The sequence below is a fragment of the Corvus hawaiiensis genome, chromosome 7 (assembly GCF_020740725.1).
Source record: "Corvus hawaiiensis isolate bCorHaw1 chromosome 7, bCorHaw1.pri.cur, whole genome shotgun sequence".
NCBI lineage: Eukaryota > Metazoa > Chordata > Aves > Passeriformes > Corvidae > Corvus > Corvus hawaiiensis.
The window spans coordinates 31,840,262-31,857,373 of NC_063219.1; the positions used below are offsets into that span (position 1 = coordinate 31,840,262).

The following is a 17,112-nucleotide window of genomic DNA, read 5'->3' on the forward strand; positions in this document are numbered from 1 at the left end:
GGGGTCCGGCGGCGAAAGTTTTCCCGACTCTTCCCTGGGCTCCACGGCTCCCGAAGCCGAGAGAGAAGCAGGGCGAGACATAGGTGGGAAGAGCTGGAGGAAATTGAAAACATATTTTAAAATGTAAACGGGTCCGAGCCAGCCCGACCGGGTGTGCCGGTGACGAGGAGCACGGCGGGACCGGGACCGAGACCGGGACCGGCCCAGCAGAGCAGAGGCTCGTGCGGACCCCAAACCCTCCACGGAGCTTTCAGCCCCTATTGGTAACGTCTTTAGCGAAGGGACAGAGGTATCTGTCCCGAAGTGGAGTAAAGCAGCGCTCAGAAATATCCACTGTAACTTAAACCAGATTGCCAGGGAGCAGCCGGGGCCGGAGGCAGCCGCCGGAGCTGCTCGCCGGGCGACAGGATGCCGCTGCCCTCCTCGGATCCTCCCTCGGCCAGATAGAGAGGAACATCTCCGGGAGCTGGGACCTTTTTAAGACAGCCGATCCAGGTGACTTGTGCTGCTCGCAGCGAGGTAGGGTGGGCTGCAGATGTGGGTGGGAGGCGGGAGGGGGCTTGGGAAGCAAATGGGAAGGGGTTTGCAGCCAGGCCACTGGAAAGCAGCGAGCTCTTGTGTTTTTCTCCTTTTTTGTTTTATTTTTTCTTTTCTTTTTTCTTTTCTTTTCTTTTCTTTTCTTTTCTTTTCTTTTCTTTTCTTTTCTTTTCTTTTCTTTTCTTTTCTTTTCTTTTCTTTTCTTTTCTTTTCTTTTCTTTTCTTTTCTTTTCTTTTCTTTTCTTTTCTTTTCTTTTCTTTTCTTTTCTTTTCTCTTTTTCTCTTCTTTTCCTTCTCTTCTCTTTTCTGTTCTCTTACCTTTTCTCTTCTTTTCTTTTTTCTTTTATCTTCTCTTATTTTCGCCTCTTTTATTTCCTTTTCTTTTCTCTTTGTTTTCTTTTGTTTTCTTTTCTTTTCCCCCCTCTTACTTCTTTTCTTTCCCTGGTTTTTTTATGCACCTTCCTATTTTTTCTACATTTTCAGGTTTCTTTCTTTCTTTCTTTCTTGCCTCTTTCTTGCCTTCTTTCTTGCCTTCTTTCCTTCTCTTTTAATTTCCTTTTTTAAAATTTGTCCTTATTTTTGTATTTTTTGTTTGGTTTTCTCCCTTTTCCTGATCAACTCTTCTTTATCTTCACTTTAATTTTCCCTTTTTCTTTCCTGTTTTATCTTTTCTTTCTTCCTTTTTTTTTTTTTCCCCTTGTAGGAAAAGAAACAAACCAATAATACCGCTAACAATAAGAAAGATAGTTTTCTCTTCTCCCCTCAGAAACTTCTGCTCTCCGTCCCACTTGGGAACGGGGGACAGGCAATGAAGTAAATAAAATTAAATCTTTGCTACAGTTCCCCGTGACTTGAGAGCCGGGTGTGGGTGGGGGTGGTCCTGGATGGTAATTGATTCATAACTCTACACCAGAACACCAGGGCACAACATCCCCGGCGCCCCGGGAACTTCTCGGGGGAGCGGGGCGGCCGCGCTGCCCGCCCGGGCCGGGGTGAGGGGCTGTGGCTCCGGCCGGCCGCGCCGACCTCTCCCCGCAGCCCGGCCCTCCTCTTCATAAAAAACATCCCTTCCTCTATCCTCACTCCTCGCGTTGCTACCAGGAGAGATTTTGACTCCCAGAGATATAAACTTGTGCCTCGAAAAAAGTTTCGAGCGGAGCTGCCTCCAATACCTATTTACCAACGAATTACACCGCTATTATTGCTTTCAATGAAGACTGAATCCCCAAGCGATAATTGAATTAGTCTATTGAAGAGACTGTCAGGTACAATGACGTGGTATATCCCGCGCTTTTCCCAGGGTCTATAGGCTTTGGGGACCCGGAATGTATAGTCTGACCTTACAGCTCATAATAATAATGCTGCACTTGTAGCAGAAATCTATTCGTATTCACTTTTAACAAAACCTCTGGTCAGCCAGTCCCTGTAGGAAGGATGAAATCTATTGTATTAGAACAACTCATTTATGTCCTTCAGCAAAAGCCCCAATGAGATCTGATCTAGACGTAGAAATAGGATTACCACAGCGTATATTAACCACGTTTCTATACTTCCTCCTTCCTATAAGGGCGCCGAGAAAAAAAAATGCAAAGGATTTTTGATCTAATTTTAACTTTATTTTTCTTTTCAATTTGAAAACTTCCTTCCTTTGGCGGCCTTCCTCAAAAAGAAGAAAATAGAAAAAAAGAAGAAAAGAAAAGAAAAAAACCACCAGCAAAAAGAAGCAAGTTCAACGAAATCGGAGAAATTATTTCTCCCGGTTTTCGAAGAGGCTGCGGGCGCCGCGGGCTGGAGTCGTGCGGCGGGAGCAATGCTGCCGCCCTCCGCACAGCCCGACGGCGGGCACCGGGCGTCCCAGCCCGGCTCCCCGGGTCCGCCACCCCTCGGCCGTTCTCCGCCGCCCGGACTGGATGTTCTCCCGCCCCATGCCGGGATGGCTGACCCAAGCCCCAGAGCCGAGAGCCGGTGGGGACACCAACCTGCAAGAGACTCAGACGGCACCGCGGCATTTCCGAGGGGCAGGAGAGCGGCAGGACGGCCCCGGCCCCGCAGCATTTTCGGGGGAGCCCTCGATGCCCCGGCCCCTCTGGCCGCGCCGGCGGCTCCGCGGGACCGGCCCCCCGGGACAGCAGCATGCGCGGGGCTCCGCAGGGCCGGGCCCCGCGACGGGCGCCCCGAAACCCAGCGGCACCCACAAGTTACAGAGGGAACTTTTTCGTAAGAAGGGATTTTTTTGTAGGCTTCCGTCCTTAAGCCACCGTGTATAGACATATTACCCCGATTACTGTAACTACCTGCGAGCCGGGGAGTAATATTTATCTATTTAGATAGGAAGGGTCGCGATGGAAAAAATATTCAGCCTGGAAATATACATCGTCTTTTCCTTTAACCCCTCCTCATTCATCCAGCCGATCCCCCACCCCCTCCGTACACAAACCTACTCAATTTATAGAGAAGCTTTTACAATCCAGAACAGTTTCTAGAAGAAGGGAGGACTCCAGATGAAATAATTCCCCTCCCTACACACACACGTACACACACACACACACACGCACTTACACACACTTCCCCCCCGCGCGTGCTCAGGAAGGCAAATTAAATAGTTAAAGGCTTCGATTTCTCTCTCTCTCCCTTTTGTTACCCAATTTTGGAACATTTAAGGATGGGTGTGTGTATTGTATTCAATAATAAAAGCTATAGGGCCGCCAGGACATTTATCATCCTATTACTGTAACAAATCCGGGCTCCCAATACATGAAAGGTAAAATGAATTACCGACGTTAAGCCGTCAATAAAGTCATTTCTGTAAATGGTGTCTCCGAAGGACTGCAGCATTATTCAACTAGCTTTATCAGCAGCTGGGAAATTACGTGAAGAAGCTCGCAGCGTGTAATATGGCCCTGCTTACTTTGATTAAGCGTCTTGCCAGGGAATAGTGACAGTGCTTTTGACCAGGTTTTATTCGCCGTCCTGTGATGAACGCCAAGCTGATCAGGCGGAATGAAGAGTAATTAAAACCTATAAATTATCTTTTGCAGCCCTTCTCAAGGCGTCTCTTGCAGGAGAGATAAGGCAGCGAGCCCCCATTTACAGCTCTGAAAGGGACCGCGGCTCACAAAGGCTACGTGGCTAAATGGGATATTGATAGTGTCCTAATTAGAATTTAATTAAGTACCCACGCTCGCTTTTGGGATAAAGATTTCAATTTTGCTAACTTAAATATAAATAAACCCAATTTCGGTGCGAGTAAATGATATGATATTGTGAATGCAGGGGGGGTTTAACATTCATTTAATTGCGGATGAAGCTCTTGATTCCTGGGCTGATTGTGTTCTGCCAGCTATTATTTTAGGGGATTATTGTGTGGCTGGAGGTAACAATTCGGTAATGTTTCTCCGGTACAGAAAATAACCGAACGTGCCTCGGAGGTGCGGGCACACACACGCCTCCCGGGCACCCGGGGAGCAGCTGACGGACACCCAGAGATGTCTCCTTCGATTCCCGGTGCCGGTCGCCTCCTGAAAGCGGAGCCACGGGCCAAGCCGCTTCCCGGGGGCTGCTCCCGAGGAGGGAAAAGCACCCAGCCGGCGCAGCACGGCGGGGCGAGGCGGGGGAGCCTCGCTGCTGCTGGCACCGCAGCTCAGCCCGCAAGGAACCGCCGAGATACAGACACACACACAGAGAGCTATAGGTGTATTTTGAGCCAGCACCCGTGCACATACAGGGTACATAGGCGGCGGCACGTGATGCGGCCCGGCCCCGCGGAGAGGCGCGGAGCGTTGCGCGGGGCCCCGCGGCCTCCCCGGACCCACCGCTACCTGGCCGCCGTTTTGGGGAGGGGGTAAATGGGGGGGTTTCGGTTACGTCAGAAAGAGGAAACGCCAGGAATTGCCCTTCCCGCAGCCCCGGGAAACGGCCGCGGGCAGGAGAGCGGCTCCAGCCGGAGCAGGTGCCTGCGGCCGGCCGGGAAGCACCGCTGCTCCGGGCACCCAGCCCGCCCGTTCTCCGCTGCGTAAAATGTGGGGTGACGTGGGACCCCTATCTCCAATGCCCCTCCGTGTCAGCACCAACACTGCCCTTCCCCGCGGCGACTCGGCCCTCCGCGGCCGGGAGCGCCTGGGGCCGGGGTAGCAGGCACCGGCTGCGGCAGAGCCGCCCTCCTTGTGGCGCTTGGCTGAGGCCCCAGCAGTCCAGCAAAACCAGAACTGTGACCAGGGTATTTTTATTTATTTTCTGTAAATTAATTTTTAGACAGCTGCATCAATCCTGGAAAAGTGGCTTTTTCTTCCCAGCCCGTAAAATCCTTAAATTTCCCGTCTGCCTCAGCACACGTCCCGAAGTGCTCGTTCCCTGCCGGGCAAAATAAACCCCAAAAACAAAACCAAACAAGAATACCATGGGGAAAAAAAAAAAAAAAAAAAAAAAAAGCAACAAACCGAAACCAACCAACCAAACAAGCAAACATCAAAAAGCAGACGAAGAAACATGGTACGAGTTCAGCTGTTAGCTGGAGCTGATCTGCTTCATATTCCAAAAAAACCCCAAACCCAGCAAAGGAACAAACCAGAGAGAGGCTTCGGCCGTAAGACCAACTCGCCCCGGCAGTGCCTCCTGCCTTTACTGCTATTTATTGTTATTATTATTACTGTAGTGTTTTATTCCTCAAAACCAAAAGGTTCGATTCCGGGGAGCCTTCACCCGGCTCGCCATCTCGCCGCTCTGCCCAACGCCGCCGCGGGAGAATAGAAAACAAAAAGGAAAAAGAGGGGAAAAAGCGCGCGGATTTGGGGGAGGGGGTGTTTATTATTGCTGGGGTAACAGGAAAGCGGCCGATGCCCAATTCCCCCGCCACCCGTGGGGGACACGGCGTGGCTGGAAGTTGTTATTTACGGGGCTAGTAGGGGGTCGGGGGGGGGGTCGGGTGCCGGTTCACGCGCGTGGGCGCGGCGCGGTGCCCCCGCCCCGTCGCGGCGGAGGAGCCGCTGCCGCTGCTGCTGCTGCCGCCGCCCGCCCCGTCCCGCCCGGTGCCGTCCGCCCCGTCCGGTCCCCACGCGGTATTTATGGCGGCGGCCCGGCGGGCGCCCATTGGGCGCGGTGCGGGGTGTCAGCGGCGGCGGCGCCGCGCCATTGGCCGCCCCCACGTGCGGGGCCACCTCACGTGCTTCCGGTGCGAGTGAAAAAAGTGTGGCTGAGGGATTTTTTAGGGAGAGTTTGGTGCACGGACCGGCGCTGTCAGAGATTTGGCCTTTTTTTTTTTTTTTTTTTTTTTTTAAAAAGGGGAAAAAAAAAAAAAAAAAGAATTAAAAAAAGATCCCTAAGCGGGCGCGGGCGGCGCAGCACCGGGCTGGCGGGGACGGGCTCCGGCAGCCCGCGGCGTGGGCAGAGCGGAGCGTGACAGCGGGGCAGCCCGGAGCCGCCGCGGCGGCGGCAGCGGGGAGATGGGCAGATCGTGACGGGTTTTTGGGGGGAGGGTTTTTTAGGGGGGGCCGTGGTGCTGCCGCACACCTTTTTGGGTTTGATTTTTTTTTAGTTTTTTTTTTTTTTTTTTTTTTTTTTTTTTCTTTTGGTGGTGGAAATATAAGCTGATCGGGAGAAGGGGGAGAGAAGCCCTCGAGTATCTCTCAGGTTTTGGATCCATCCGTGAGAGGGAGAGAAAAAAAAATCTCAGCTCCAGCCCAACAAGTGGATTTTAATATTTTTCTTTTTTTTCTTCTTCTTCTTTTTTTTTTCTTTTTTCCTTTTTTTTTTTTTTTAAATTTTTCCTCCCCCTTTTCCACCCCGCCACCCACCGTCAAAGTGGGGTGGCCGTAAAGTGGGTGGGTGGGGGGGAAAAGAGGCAGCGATCTCCGTGGCGGGGACTGAGCATGGAAGAGCCGCCGGAAGGGCACGGCCACCGAGACGCGGCGCCCGGCCCGGCGAGCAGCGGCAGCGGCAGCGATGGCGAGAGCGTGCCCGTGTCCCCCAGCCCCGCGCCCGCCTCCCCCGCCGCGCCCTGCCCCCTGCCCCTGCCCCGCCGCCGCCACCCGCCGCCCCCGCCGCCGCCCCCGCCGCCGCCGCCCCACCGCACCACCAACTTTTTCATCGACAACATCCTGAGGCCGGACTTCGGCTGCAAGAAGGAGCCGTCCGCGCCGGCCGGCGGCGGAGGAGGAGGAGGCAGCCGGGAGCGGGACGGAGACCGGGGGCAGAGCTCAGGTAGAGAAAACGTCAACCCGCTGCTGGCCCGGCCGCCCAACCCGCCCGCCCTCCTGTGCCCGGACTCGAACTGCCGTCCCGACGGCTCCGCGCCGCCGCCGCCGCCCGCCGCCGCCGCCAAAGCCAGTCCCGCCGCGGCGGCAGCGGCGGCGGCGGCGTCGGGGGCGGCCAAGCCCCCGACCGATGGGGGCGAGACTCACCCGGCGAAGTACGGGGAGCACGGCAGCCCCGCCATCCTCCTCATGGGCTCTAATAATGGAGGACCTGTTATAAAGCCCGACTCGCAACAGCCGCTGGTGTGGCCTGCCTGGGTCTACTGCACTAGGTATTCAGACAGACCGTCCTCGGGTAAGGAACCGCGGCGCATCTGGGAGCTGTTAAATCGTGACAAGGTTCTCCCCCCCCCCCCCCCCCCCCCCTTTCCCTCTTCCCCCCTTGGCTTTGGCTCCCGGCTTGTTGAGGACCTCGCGTGGGGAGGCGTGGGGGGAGGGCGGCCTGGGTCACCCGGGGCGAGAGGAAACGCGTTCCCCCCACCGCCACCACCCCTCCTTCCTCCTCCGAGTCTCCCAAATTTGAATGTGACGCCGGGCCCCGATTCGGCAGCGTTTCGATGCGGAGAGCCGGCGGGAGCGACCCCTTCCCGCGCCCCCCGCCCGCCCCGCCTGCCGCAGCCCCGGGTGTTCCGCAGCGCGGCGGCGCGGGGTGAGAGCGTTGCGAGAAAAAGGCAGCGGGGTTGGCTGCTCCCTTGTTCTGAGGCTTTTCTCTCCCCTTATTTTATTTTTTTTCCTGGGTGCTGCTGGAGGAGCGCGGGGGAAAGATCCGAGCCACATGTTGAGCGGCTGCTGGCGGTGCGGGGGGAGGAGGTAGTGTTTTCTTGGAGGCGAAGGAAAAAGGGCTTTCTAGGAAGGTGGCGGAGGGGCTGTTTACCGGGGCCTCTGCAGCGAGCCAGGCAGGCCCTTAGGCCGCGCATTGCCGCCGGAGCTGGTGCTCCCTGCTGCCGTTTGGGGCCCAGCTCCGGGGAGGGGACGTGCCTCTGCCCGAGGTCGTCCCCGTGGGAGCCGCTGGCTCGGCCCTCCTGGCCCTGTTTTGTCGCCCCTTCTACCTCTTTACATTCCCCAGGTGCCCCCAGGCACCCCTTTGTTTATCACCGTTACTTTCCGGTTTTAATTGCCTTTTTTTTTTTTTTTTTTTTGAAAGAAGCGGAGGATGAGGAGATGGGGTTCCCCCATGACACCTCCAGCCAGCAGCCAGGGATCGGCCAGCGCGGCGCGGCGCGGGGCCGGGATGGGCTCCCCTATGCCTGCCCGGGGCCGCTCCGGTGTGCGGGGAAGGCGGCGCTGCCCGACCCTGGCCCCGCTCCGCACTGCCCGGCCTGGTGCTCTCCGCCGGCCGTCAGTGCGGCCGAGCCGTCTCCATCCCCCGTTATTAACACGTCCAACGACTTCAAACTCAGAAAAGCCTCTTTGATTGACTGGGGTGATTGATGGGGTGATAGAGCTGTCAGACGGCACGGCCTCGCTCCCGGCCCGGCCGCGGGTGTTGTGCTGCCGATTCCCAGGGCCACCGTGCGCCCGGCGTTCTGCACTTGCGCCTTCATTTCCTTTCCTCCCCTTTCTTCGGGTAAAGGATCATATCTGCATGTCCTCCCCGACACTCCCTGCTCGCTGCAACCCGGAGGGGAGAAGGGCGAGTGGAGAATGGCTCGGCTCGGCCGCTCTCTTTGTTGTGCTCGTAGCTGCCCGCCGGCCCCGACTACTTCTCCCGGTTCCGGGGACGAGCGGGCTGCGGCGGTCGGAGGCGCCGGCACCCCGCTGCAAGGTGCCGGGGCTCAGCGATTCACTCCCCTCGCCCTCCACCCCCGCCGGCCCAGCCCGGGAGCATCCCGCTGGGCCGTGTCCCTCTCCCCACCGGGCCCCGTCTTTCTCCTCGCCGACAGCCGCTGCCGAACTGGGGCGAATCCCCCCGTTCCGGTGAAAGGCTGCGGCGGGAGAGGAGCTTTCGGCCTACTCGGCGGCAGGGAGGCCTTGCCTGCTTCGGCTCCGGTTGCTGCTGACGGGGGGCTGCGGGCCCGGGACCGCCCGCCGAGCCCGACAGCTGTCGGGGAATTTTCGTAGATCCCTTTCTTCACGGTTCCCTCCCCACTCCTCTTCCCCACGGCCGGGCCATGCCGGCGGGCAGAGGACCGGGGGTACGCCTCTTCGGCCAAGCGCTGTCCTCAGGATGCGCCCCGGGACCGGGTGGCTTCCCCGGCGAGCTGTGTCGCACTTCAGCTGGCCCCTTTGCGGCCTGGATGTGGAGCGGCGAGGCTCTGCTTTCTGCGGGGCTTCGCGGAGGGAGCTGCAAGTGGGGCCGTAGGTCCCCGGCAAGGATCGGCCACCGGAGATCCCGGGCAATCCGGGCGGTGGCGGAGAGGCTGCGGGGTGGTGGCAGAGAAGGGTCCCCCGGGACTGGACTGGCTTTGCGGAGAGGGTCGTTGCCCCCCAGAAGGAGACCAGGGCAGCCTTTGGCCAGTCCGCTGCCGGCGGCGGTTCTCCGGTGCCTGGCAACGGGGACCTTTGGTCCCCGCGCTGCCCGGCGGAGCCGCTGCCCGGCCGGCGGGCCCCGATCCCGGGCCATGCAGAAGGAGAGCGGCTCGGCCCAGCAGAGCGGGCGGAGCGGCGCCCCGACGTGTGCCGGGGCGGGGGGCGAGCGGGGCTCCGCTGCCCTCGCCCGCGGGGCCGGCTCGGTGGGGCCCCGGGGCGGCGGGCGATGCGCGGGCGCGCTCGGCCCCGGCCTCCCCGTTCCTTCCCCATCCTTCCCTCCGCCGCGCCGCGCCGGGGCGACCGTGCCGGGGTTGTGGGGCTGAGGGGGACACACAGAACCACCACAAATTCACCCGTCGGCCATTTTTCCTCGGCCGGCGGGGCGGGGGCGGCGGTCGGGCTGTCGGGCTGTCGGTCGGTCGGCGGCGCGGCCCTGCCCAGCGGCGTGTGTGTGCCCTGCCCGCAGGCCCCCGCACCAGGAAGCTGAAGAAGAAGAAGACGGAGAAGGAGGACAAGCGGCCGCGGACGGCGTTCACGGCCGAGCAGCTGCAGCGGCTGAAGGCGGAGTTCCAGGCGAACCGGTACATCACGGAGCAGCGGCGGCAGAGCCTGGCCCAGGAGCTCAGCCTCAACGAGTCCCAGATCAAGATCTGGTTCCAGAACAAACGGGCCAAGATCAAGAAGGCGACGGGCATCAAGAACGGGCTGGCGCTGCACCTCATGGCCCAGGGACTCTACAACCACTCCACCACCACGGTGCAGGACAAAGAGGAGAGCGAGTGAGGCGGGCGGCCCTAGCCCAGCCCTGCGCCGCGGCGCTGGCCCGCCGGCCGGGAGGCGGACAGGTGCGATTTAAAAGCAGATCTATTGTCTATCCATAGTATAAGGACTTCGATTAAGAAAAAAAAAAAAATATGAACACTTAAAAAAATTATCTCTATATAGCCAAACAGCATATGACCTTGTATATATTTAATTTCAGGTAAGAAATATGTGTAGCGATCTCTATTTGCTGGACAGTTTCTCTCTTCCCTTCTCTCTGTTTCTCCTTTCTTTTGTTCGTTTGTTCGTTTTGTTTACTTTCCTTTTTTTCTTCGCCCCCCCCCCCCCCCGATGTCCGTTGCTCCTGTTTTACAGTAAATGTCGGACTTTTCTCATCTGTCGTTTGAGCTTATTTTATTTCTTTTGTGTGTGTGAATTTCTGTCTCTTTTTTTTTTCCCCCGAGGAAAAAAAATTCTGATCCACAGACTGCGAGACTGAACCCGCCGCTACAAGCCAAAGATTTTATTATGTTCAGAAATCTGTAGTCTGAAATAAAGTGTAGACTGTGTTCAGGATCCAGGCTGGCTGTAATTCTTTATTTTAGTGTATGGGTGTTTGTATATATATATATAAATATAATAAATAAGTGTATATATACATACACCATACGCTGTGTACATAGTGCCATTTCGGTGGCATATTTAGGTTTTGCTTTCGATAGATGCAGCAATTTTTAAACCACCCATCCCTCGTTAAAAACCTTGAGACCTTCGATTTTTAAGAAATTATTTTAAATTTTTCTACCCTTTAAAAAAAATTAATTCTCTTTGGCAGTTGCGGTCGTGCTTCGCCTGCCGCATCTCCCTTTTTAACCAGAAATAAAAACCACCTCATAATAATAGTGATAATATATCACCAGTTCCCGCTGAAAAATTGCCTGAAACCGTCTGGACGTTTAGAGCTCCGGGATGTGTTGGAAAGATATTTGTCTGACAGCTCCTCGTCTCGCTCCGAGAGGATCTGCTCCCACGCTGTTTCCAGCGAGGACCTCTCCCGAGGATCCGAGGATCGGACCGGAGCGATCGACGCTCGGCTCTAGGCGCTGAGCCACCGCTCCCGGCAACGCTCCCGGCGCCGGTCCCTGCCCTCCGCTCCCTGTTCCAGGGCTCGGGCTCACATTTACCGTGTGCGTGGGACGCGCGGGGTGGCGGAGGGCCGGCGGCACGGCGGGGCTCCCGGCTGTGGCCCCCGCTCCGCTTTTCCACCCGCCCCGCTTAAAGGCGGCCGTGCCCAGTCCCGGGTCGGCTCTCTTCGCCTCCGGCCCGGGGACACCGGCGAGCCGGGACCGGGCCGTGCCCATGGCCTTGTCCTCGAGCCGTCGAGGACCGCCGGGCCTGAGCCCACGCGGGCCTTGCGTGGGGCCCCGCCAAGCCGAGGGCTGGCGATGGAATTCCGCTGCTCACTGCCCCTGATGAAACCGGGCGCCGAGGCGGGTGGAGAGCTGCCTGTCCCCCTCGACGAGCCTGTCTGTCGGCTTTCCTTCTTCTTTTCTTTTTGCTCCTCTGTATCCCTGCCCTAGGCCCGCAGCCGGCGGGGTGAAGAGGACAAGCGAGCGGAGCTGAAGCCGGGGGACCCTTTCTCCTGCATCTCCCCAGAGGATGGGGCAATGCCGAGGCCATGCCCAGGTCAGTGGGACCGGGGGGCGGAAGGGGGCAAGCAGCAGCACTCCCGGTCGGCGCAGCCTGCGGCTCCCCTCTCCTCGTCCCGTCGGAGGCATTAGGGGGTTTCCGTCTATTTGAGAAGGGGAGCAGTGGGAAAGCGGGAGATGGCTTCTGCCATTTTCGTGCTTTTTAACTCTTCCTGCTTAGGGCTGCGGTTTGCTATCATCGTCCGGGGATGGAGGCACAGGCTGGGGAGAGAAGAGAGCCCCTGCCCTCCGCGCCCGCTGCCGGTGGGGCAGGACCCCTCCTACACCTCATCCCACCCCATCCTACCCCAGCGTATCCCACCCCATCCCCGCCCAGCCCAGCCCGCCTCTGCCCGGCGAGGGCTCTTCTCCTCTCTGCAGGCCGAGGAGCCGGGAATACTCAGAGGGCTTAAATAAATGATGTACAGCGCCATCTAAAGTTGTGCATTTCTTTTTCCCTCTTTTTTTTTTTTTTTTTCTTTCTTTCTTTCCGATGGGATTGGAACATGAACTCGGGTCTTCCGCACTGAAGAAAATAAAGCCGTCCTTCAAGGTGCGAGCTCCACTGCTCGCGGGGAAAGCGGTCGGCGAGAGCCCGGACCGGCGGGGGCAACTGCAGAGTTCGGGGGTTGCATTCAGATTCCCCCTAAGCCCCCCTTCACTTGCCGCTCTCGGGGGGGACACAGAGAGATTGCTCCCCTACTCCCCCTCGCTCCAATTTCAGTTCAATCCTCTGCCTTTGCCATACACTCCGTCTCGCACTCCCCTGGAGCTGTACAGGCGAAAAATGGCATTTCTCCTTAAAAATCGAGTAACGGGCCGAATCTGGCCCGGACCTGCCGAGGGTAGAGGGCACCGACCCGCTTCGCTTCCCCTGTCCGCGGGAATAGGGTGATGCTCAGGCTGGCTGTCGGCGTGGGTCGAGCAGGGCTGTCGGCCCCCCCGCCGCCCCCCGTCTCGCCGACAGATCCCAGGACCCTACCTGCAGCCGGGAGCCGACTCCCTGGCGCTGGGGTTGCCCGAAGGCTTGAGGGCTCCAGAGGAGGAGGAAGACGAAGAAGGGTTTCCTCAGCCGCGGGGTGTCCAGCCAAGCTCGGATGAGCTGGACAAGTCAGGAGTAAAGCCGACGAGGGAAATATAGGGCAGATTAAAGGAAGCCAAAAGAGGATTATTTAAACAAATCAGACTTTTTAATGTAATTACGCTTTTAGGATTTCTCATGGAGAGCAGCTGAGCGGGGCATATTGGTGAATCGGTGCAGGCCAGCGAGGTCCAGGTGCGTCCTCGCTGGCTCCACGAGTGACCTTGGTCCCCTGCGGGTGCCAAGGGCAAACAGACCCGCGGGGAATCCTCTCCTGCTGGCAGTCGGGCGGGGGGGAAGACCTTCACCCGGGGCTCAGCACCAGCCCTAGATGAGAAATGAGAGTAGAAGGTGCAACATCCTCCGCGTAGGAAAGGGACCAGGTGTGCGCGGAGCGGCGGGGGGAGGCGAGGGACACGCACCGGGCCCCCGGCCTGGGAGGAAAGCTGGGGGATGGACGGACGGATGGGACTGGGGAGCCCAAGCCCCAGGAGGAGCACCCGCTAGCCCAGGCGGAAAAGCCTTGGAGGAAAAACGCTACCTTCCTCCTCCTTCCTCAGTGCCTCGGGGGTCTGTTCCCCCACACCCCGACCCTCGGGAGGCAGCCGCCCTTTTGTGCGATGTGAATATCAGTCAACACCCAACAGACAACCCCCAGCACCCCGTCCCCCCTCCGCTGGTGCAAGGACGCACTGACCCTTATTTCTCCGTCCAAGGCACCCCGAGAGTCGGGCACAATCGTTCCAGGCCCCCGGCCCTGGCCCGACGACCACCCCCCGGGAGGGCGCGGCCCGGCGGTCTGCTGATTTGCATATGCAAATGAGGCGCGGGGGAGGAGGGGAAGGCCACGCGTGGTCCCCCCCGTCGGTCACCTCCGGCCGGGGCTCAGATCCCGCTGCCTCCTGTCACGGAGCTTGTTCCTTTGTGCCGCCTTTCGAGGAATCAAAGCAGACACGGTTGTGACACGTAGCCCGGAGGGTCAGAGGTCAGATTTCACAATCCCAATAACAATGATTTCTAATAATGTTTATCTTGCGGGTTCCGACGGCTGGGAGCTTTACAAGAGGGCTTTGCTCCCCTCCCCTCTGCTTGGAGGGCCGTGGGTGCGGGGGGCTCTCGCCTCGGCTCCGGCCGGGGGGAGATGCGCTTCCCACGGGCACGGAGCGCCCCGTCCACCTCGCCGAAGGGCGCTGGGAGCCAGACGACGGTGCCGGGGGTCGGGCCTCCGGAGTCCGGCCCCGGCCCCGGGCTCCCTCCGTACTTCCCTGCGGTGTTCGAGGCTACGACGGAATTAAGCGAGGGAATAGCACAGTGGTTTACAGTGAAAATTGCCAAGCACTCACCTCTCCCTCCCCGTCGGGTAAGGTCCGAGGCAGCGCTAGTAAATGACTGAGCGGAGGTAGGAGCTCTGCTCGTCGATCATTTGTCCGGAGTCGGTCGCGGCTGGGGGGGCTACAGGGACCAGCCTTGCCCCGGGCACCCTCCCCCCCCCCGAGGCGCTCAGCCGCGTCCGAAGCCACCGGCGGAGTCCCGGGGGGAGGCGGCAGGCGGTCCCGGCGTGGAGCTCCCTCCGCGCTCGGAGAAGGTCTTGGCAGCGGGGAGCACGGCCCATAGCACCTCCCTGCCACAGGGCTCCTACTTCTTGTCGGCGAAACGAGTTCGTATAACTTTTATTTTGTCTTACAAGAAATAAACGCAGAGCAGCGGTCGGATCAAAACACAACTCAAACGGTTTCCGATTAAATCTAAAACAGTTTTGAAAAAGATTTGTCGGATGGCCAAGGGCTGAAACTTTGAGAAAAGGTAATAAATTTTGAGTAAAAAAAAAAAAAAAAAAATCTTAACTTTTCTTCTGTTGGGGAGTTGGACACCTATCACCCGAGCCCCAGCCTCGGGCAGGCTGTTGACAGAAGCGCGCAAGGTGCATCTTTATGCTCCACATCAAATGCCTTTGACACAGACTTAAAAAAGTGTATGTAAAGCAGCTAATGGTGCTCGCTCTTCCGGCTGAGTAAGTCGGGGAACCAGATTTTGCTAGAGGTAGAAGTCCTTTGCTCTGAGAACTGATCTTTACTACATCAGGTGAGCAACCCTTACATTAAAAAGACTTTTCTTGTTTGTTCTTGGCCACTTGATCAGTTTGGAGATAAGGAAGATGGGAATAAAAACTTTGGTAGGTGCGGCAGCAGCAGAGCCGTCGGGGAGGGCTAAGGAGGCGCGGGGCTGCCGGACTCAACGCGCTGCGGGCCTTGGCCGGGGCGATGCCGGTGCCGGCGGTGCAGACGTGGCGGCTCCGAGGGGCTCGTGGGGGCGGACGCTGGGAGCAGCCCTGCTCTGCCCCCGGGGTCTGTCGCAGGGCTTGGCTCGAGCACGGGAAGGAGCCGCTGCGCCAGGGCGATGGGGGGGTACAGGCGAGCCAGGGCACTTTTTGGTGTTTTTTTTTTTTTTTTTTTTTTTTGGGTTGGGTTTTTGTGTTTTTTTGGGGTTTTTTTGTTTTTCTCATTCTCGGTTGTGCTGCTCCGCCGAGCTCGGGGATCAGCGGGGTCACGCCAGAGGTAAAGGCAGCCCCCACGCCGGACGCTGCCGGGGTACCACGGGCGCTGCTGTTCCTCGGCGCGGGTGGGGTGTGGGCAAAGGCTGTGCCTGCAGCGGGGCCGGTCCCGGTCCGTCGTGCCTCCCACTGCCGACGGAGACGCTCCCCGCCCGCTCCCCGGTGCCTCTATCTGCGAGGACCTGCTGCCACTCGAGAAAACACCGCAGGGACCCGAGGAACGGTGGCAGTAACGGGCATTTTTACCTATCTCCTCTCCCTTTCTTTGATTGCCAGATGAAAGGGACACCCCACTTGTTACCCTGCCCCCGTCCACCGCAGGCTCCCCCCCGGCGGGGAGCGAGGCTCGGGGACCCTGTGGGGACATTGGGTCTCTCAGGAGTCCCCTCACGCCAGCAGACCTTTTAAGAAATAGGTGTTGGAGGAGTTGCACCTGCATGGCCTCGCTGGGCCCGGGAAAGGTCGGGGGAGAAGCTAAGCTTAAACCTCCAAATCTGGAGCAAATGGAGCCAATGAGGGCTGTGCTCTGGTGGGTGCCTTCAGTTATGAAAAGATTGAAGAAGGCATGGGAAATAATATTAACTTTAAGATCAGCCCCATTTTTTTTCTTCCAGAGAACAATGTGTGCCTTATCTCCCTCTGAATAAATAAATCATAATTGCCCGACAGTTACCCGTCACAATAAACTTGACCAGATCTTCCAACAATTAGTTACGCGTTCTCTCCGCTCTGGTAAAAGTCTTGTTAAATGTGATGAATGTTAAAATAAGCTACCCTTGAACGTACTTTCCAAGATCTTTATTGGAAAAGTACAAGTATTTAAGCCTCTTAAGGAGACCGTAATGAAAGAGGGTGACTGGTAAAAGATAAGACTAGAGATAGCACTAGATATTCAGATACAAATGAAATACTGATTGGATCATGCCTTTTTAACGGGGTTTGATGTATTCCTGGTGCCACTTAAAAAAAAAAAAATAAAGCTGTTCCCTTTTCCTTCAGGAGCCAAACACTGATTCCAGCGACAGTTTTGCTGCAGAGCACTGTCAGCTTGGCCCCTTCCACGGGCAGCTTCAGCTGCCTAGAATATTGCCTGGGAATATCACACCTCAGTTATTGCACTACTTTTCTCCAGCAGGGCTTCCACAGCAGTACCTGGACCCCAGCTGAGAAGGGGCTTTCCATTAGGCCAGGCTGGGGCGAGCTCACGCTGTCCATCAACCCTTAGGAGACAAGTCAGTGGTTTAGACGGAAGAGGGAGGCTTGCAAGATATGAGGCTTCCCTAGCAGAAAGTGAGTGGATAGTGTTTTGAAGCCTTCTGACTCCAGCTCCCCATTCATCAGATGCCCACAAGAGCCCCAGGCCAACTTTGTAATCAGGGACATCTGTGGAATCTGTCCCTAAGACACGGAACTGAAGGGCAAGAGCAGAGCAGCAGACTTGAGCACCTGCACACAAACAGCCCCAAGAGCTGGCCCCAGGTGTATCCTTCTGCCTAAGGAATCAGAGTAGACCTTGGCACATCTGAGGACCTTTAATTGGATTCGAAAAATGACCAATATATTTTTTTGTTGTTCCCAAGAAAGGTCTGATTTTTTGCTTGGGATCACCCCATTTGTGTGTTTCTAAGTTATTAACCTGGCTGTACCTGTGTGATGAGTCCTGGGCTGGAAATGCTGGTCCTCTTTGAGCAGTGAGGCTCCTCTCTGTAGGTGGTGTGAATCAAGGTCAGGCCCTGGAGTGGGCAGAGGGATTTCTTTCTGTCCCCGTTGGTGCAG

General features: G+C 57.5%; 1 protein-coding gene across 5 annotated transcripts in view; it reads left to right on the forward strand.

Annotated features, from left to right (window-relative positions):
• The first annotated feature begins 5,810 nt into the window (after nt 1–5,810).
• The window catches only part of EN1 (engrailed homeobox 1), a 48,974-nt gene continuing 37,672 nt past the window's right edge, over nt 5,811–17,112 (forward strand). For 2 of the 5 annotated variants that reach the window (XR_007204982.1, XM_048310257.1), the window contains exon 1: nt 5,811–7,080. Coding sequence is in view for 2 of the 5 variants with exons in the window: in XM_048310257.1 (XP_048166214.1) it covers nt 6,402–7,080 (679 nt within the window). In the remaining 3 variants the exon portion in view is untranslated. Of the gene's footprint in view, nt 7,081–9,720; nt 10,593–11,596; nt 11,703–11,885; nt 12,138–17,112 lie in introns of those variants that run through there. The other 3 variants (XR_007204980.1, XR_007204981.1, XM_048310256.1) reach the window with 3 other exon arrangements.